The sequence below is a fragment of the Portunus trituberculatus genome, chromosome 31 (assembly GCF_017591435.1).
Source record: "Portunus trituberculatus isolate SZX2019 chromosome 31, ASM1759143v1, whole genome shotgun sequence".
In the NCBI taxonomy this organism is placed as follows: domain Eukaryota; kingdom Metazoa; phylum Arthropoda; class Malacostraca; order Decapoda; family Portunidae; genus Portunus; species Portunus trituberculatus.
In genome coordinates, this window is record NC_059285.1 from 17985297 (window position 1) to 17988777 (window position 3481).

Here is a 3481-nt window from a genome sequence, read left to right on the forward strand (position 1 = left end):
AAAAAATTAACAAGAAAAAGAGAATAAAAAGAAAAAAATACATAAACCGAAAAGAGAAAAGAAAAATTATGAAGCTTATAGGATGACTGGAAAAACACAGAGAGAGAGAGAGAGAGAGAGAGAGAGAGAGAGAGAGAGAGAGAGAGAGAGAGAGAGAGAGAGAAGGGGGAAAGATATGAAGAAAAGAAAATGGAAAGAAATAATAAAAAAATGCCAGCAAAAAAAAAAAACAGGAATCTCACCAACTTACATCCCAGAGAGAGAGAGAGAGAGAGAGAGAGAGAGAGAGAGAGAGAGAGAGAGAGAGGAAACGGCCTAAAGAGAGAGCGAACAAGCAAGAGAGGAACAAACTTTCACTAATTAGCTATGATGGGCATGGGTCGTGAATTGGACAACGAGGTGAAAAAGTTTTGTGTTCAGGGTGAAGTGTTGCATAATGAGAGAGAGAGAGAGAGAGAGAGAGAGAGAGAGAGAGAGAGAGAGAGAGAGAGAGAGAGAGAGAGAGAGACGTTCTTTATTTCACTAGTATTTATCATTTGCAATAATATTATTACATTTTTCTTTGTTTTCATCAATGCGATACAAAACAATGCTTGCCGTAAAAGGTAAGTAAGTTATATATATATATATATATATATATATATATATATATATATATATATATATATATATATATAATAGTAATAGCAGCAGCAATAGCAGCAGCAGCAGTAGCAGCAGCAGCAGCAGCAGCAGCAGCAGCAGCAGCAGCAGCAGCAGCAGCAGCAGCAGCAGCAGCAGCAGCAGCAGCAGCAGCAGCAGTAGCAGCAGCAGTCAGCAGCAGCAGCAGCAGTTGTTGTTGCAGCAGCAGCAGTTGTTGTTGCAGCAGCAGCAGCAGCAGCAGCAGTGTTGTAGCAGCAGCAGTAGCAGCAGCAGCAGTGTTGCAGTTGCAGCAGTTGCAGCAGCAGCAGCAGTTGGTGTTGCAGCAGCAGTTGTAGTTGTTGCCAGTTGCAGCAGTTGTTGGTGCAGCAACAGTTTGTTTGTTGTTGCAGTTGGTTGTTGTTGTTGGCAGCCAGCAGCAGCAGCAGCAGTTGCAGCAGCAGCAGCAGCAGCAGCAGCAGCAGCAGCCAGCAGCAGGTGCAGCAGCAGCAGCAGCAGCAGCAGCAGCAGTTGCAGCAGCAGCAGCAGTTGTTGCAGTTGTTGCAGTTGCAGTTGCAGCAGCAGCAGCAGCAGCAGCCAGCAGCAGCAGCAGCAGCAGCAGCAGTTGTTGTTGCAGCAGCAGCAGCAGTTGCAGCAGCAGCAGCAGCAGCCAGCAGCAGCAGCAGCAGCAGCAGCAGCAGCAGCAGCAGCGCAGCAGCAGCAGCAGCAGCAGCAGCAGCAGCAGCAGCAGCAGCAGCAGTTGTTGCAGTTGCAGCAGCAGCCAGCAGCAGCAGCAGCAGCAGCAGCAGTTGTTGTTGCAGTTGCAGCAGCAGCAGCAGCAGCAGCAGCAGCAGCAGCAGCAGCAGTTGTTGCAGCAGCAGCAGCAGCAGCAGTTGTTGCAGCAGCAGCAGCAGCAGCAGCAGTTGTTGCCAGTTGTTGCAGCAGCAGTTGCAGCAGCAGCAAACAGCAGCAGCAGCAGTTGTTGTTGAGCAGCAGCAGCAGTTGCAGCCAGTTGCAGCAGCAGCAGCAGCAGTTGTGTTGCGCAGTGCAGCAGCAGCAGCAGTTGTTGTTGCAGCAGCAGCAGCAGCAGCAGTTGTTGCAGCAGCAGCAGCAGCAGCAGCAGCAGCAGCAGCAGCAGTTGTTGTTGCAGCAGCAGCAGCAGCAGCAGTTGTTTGCAGCAGCAGCAGCAGCAGCAGCAGCAGCAGCAGCAGCAGCAGCAGCAGTTGCAGCAGCAGCAGCAGCAGCAGCAGTGCGCAGCAGCAGCAGCAGCAGCAGCAGCAGCAGCAGCAGCAGCAGCAGCAGCAGCAGCAGCAGCAGCAGCAGCAGCAGCAGCAGCAGCAGCAGCAGCAGCAGCAGCAGCAGCAGCAGCAGCAGCAGCAGCAGCAGCAGCAGCAGCAGCAGCAGCAGCAGCAGCAGCAGCAGCAGCAGCAGCAGCAGCAGCAGCAGCAGCAGCAGCAGCAGCAGCAGCAGCAGCAGCAGCAGCAGTAGCAGTAGCAGTAGCAGCAGTAGCAGCAGCAGCAGCAGTAGTAGCAGTAGTGCAGCCGCAGCAGCAGTAGTAGCTGTAGTGAACCGCACCACTACTACGACTACTAGTACTACTACTGCTACTGCTACTACTACTACTACTTCTACTACTACTACTACTATTACCACCACGCTAATCCAGCCCAGGTGTAGAACTACCTGAGAACAGCTGGGCTAGGTGGGGCACGGCACGGGGATTCCACTGTTACGGTCCGCCCGTAACATACTCCAGTACCATCACCTCCGCTTGTTACCTCGTTCGCCACCTCTCCGCCTCCCCTTCCACGTCACCGTCTCGTGAACCCTCCACGTCACCGTTTCATGAAGCCCCGCTACTGTCCCGAAGTTGGATTCACGCGGCCCCATTCGACTCAACCGGAAGTGTTAAGCCAGCTCTTGGCTTTCTGAAAAGCAAGTTGAGGTCCAGGCCTCAACCAGTGAACACAACGCCTCTTGGGTCTACCGTGGGATCAACCATCACCCAGCATTTCACCACTGCGACACCGCATAAGTATCACTAACCCCTCGTCCCGTTTTTTCCACATTGCCTCCATATAGGATTAGTATTATTGTTAGGTATTAAGTTGGGTTCTTTATTGTTGTATTTATTTATGTGTTATATGTATATGTGTATGTCAGTTTGATGTGTTTCATGTTATATCTATGTGTATGTCAGTTTCATTGTTATTGGGTTATAAAATAGCTTCTTAAGTGCCCCCTTTGTATATCCTCACCAGTTGAGCCTGCAGCGGTTTTTTTTTTTTTTTTTGTTCATTGTTCACCGGCTCCCCGATGCCAATCTTACCCATTTAACCAGTTAGGTGAACGTAACACCACACACTACGCCGATCCCCTTCTAAGCCGGGCCAGGTACAGTGACCTAACCCCAGCTGGAGGGTGTGAGGTCACGGGCCGGGTGTTCAGCCGAGGACTCTCCAGTCAGCACCGAAACTCCGTGACACACACCGTTTGACTCGTCACCGCTCGCTTGACTGTATATAATAAACGACAGTAATGAATATTTCTGGTTTACATCTCCATCCGTGTCTTGGTTAGTCAGATAATACTACGTAGTAGTAGTAGCAATAGTAGTAGTAGTAGCAGCAATAGTAGTAGCAGTAGCAGCAGCAGCAGTAGGAGTAGTAGTGGTAGCAGCGGCAGTGGGAGTAGTGGTGGTAGTGGCCGCAGCAGTGGACAAGTGGTGGTGGCAGCAGCGGCAGTGGGGAAGAGTGGTGGTGGTGGCAGCAGTGGAGAGTGGTGGTGGTGGTGGCAGCAGTGGTGAGTGGTGGTGGTGGCAGTGGTGAGAAAAGTGGTGGTGGTGGTGGTGAGTGGTGGTGGT

The 3481-nt window shown here is 51.3% G+C and overlaps 1 protein-coding gene across 1 annotated transcript; it reads left to right on the plus strand.

Moving 5' to 3' along the window:
- The first annotated feature begins 369 nt into the window (after window positions 1–369).
- LOC123511078 (UPF0746 protein DDB_G0281095-like) lies at window positions 370–3115 on the plus strand. The gene is given in 5 exon segments (XM_045266693.1): window positions 370–399; window positions 1449–1619; window positions 1652–1785; window positions 1863–2094; window positions 2960–3115. Coding segments are annotated over 5 exon segments (723 nt in total).
- The last annotated feature ends 366 nt before the right edge of the window (window positions 3116–3481 follow it).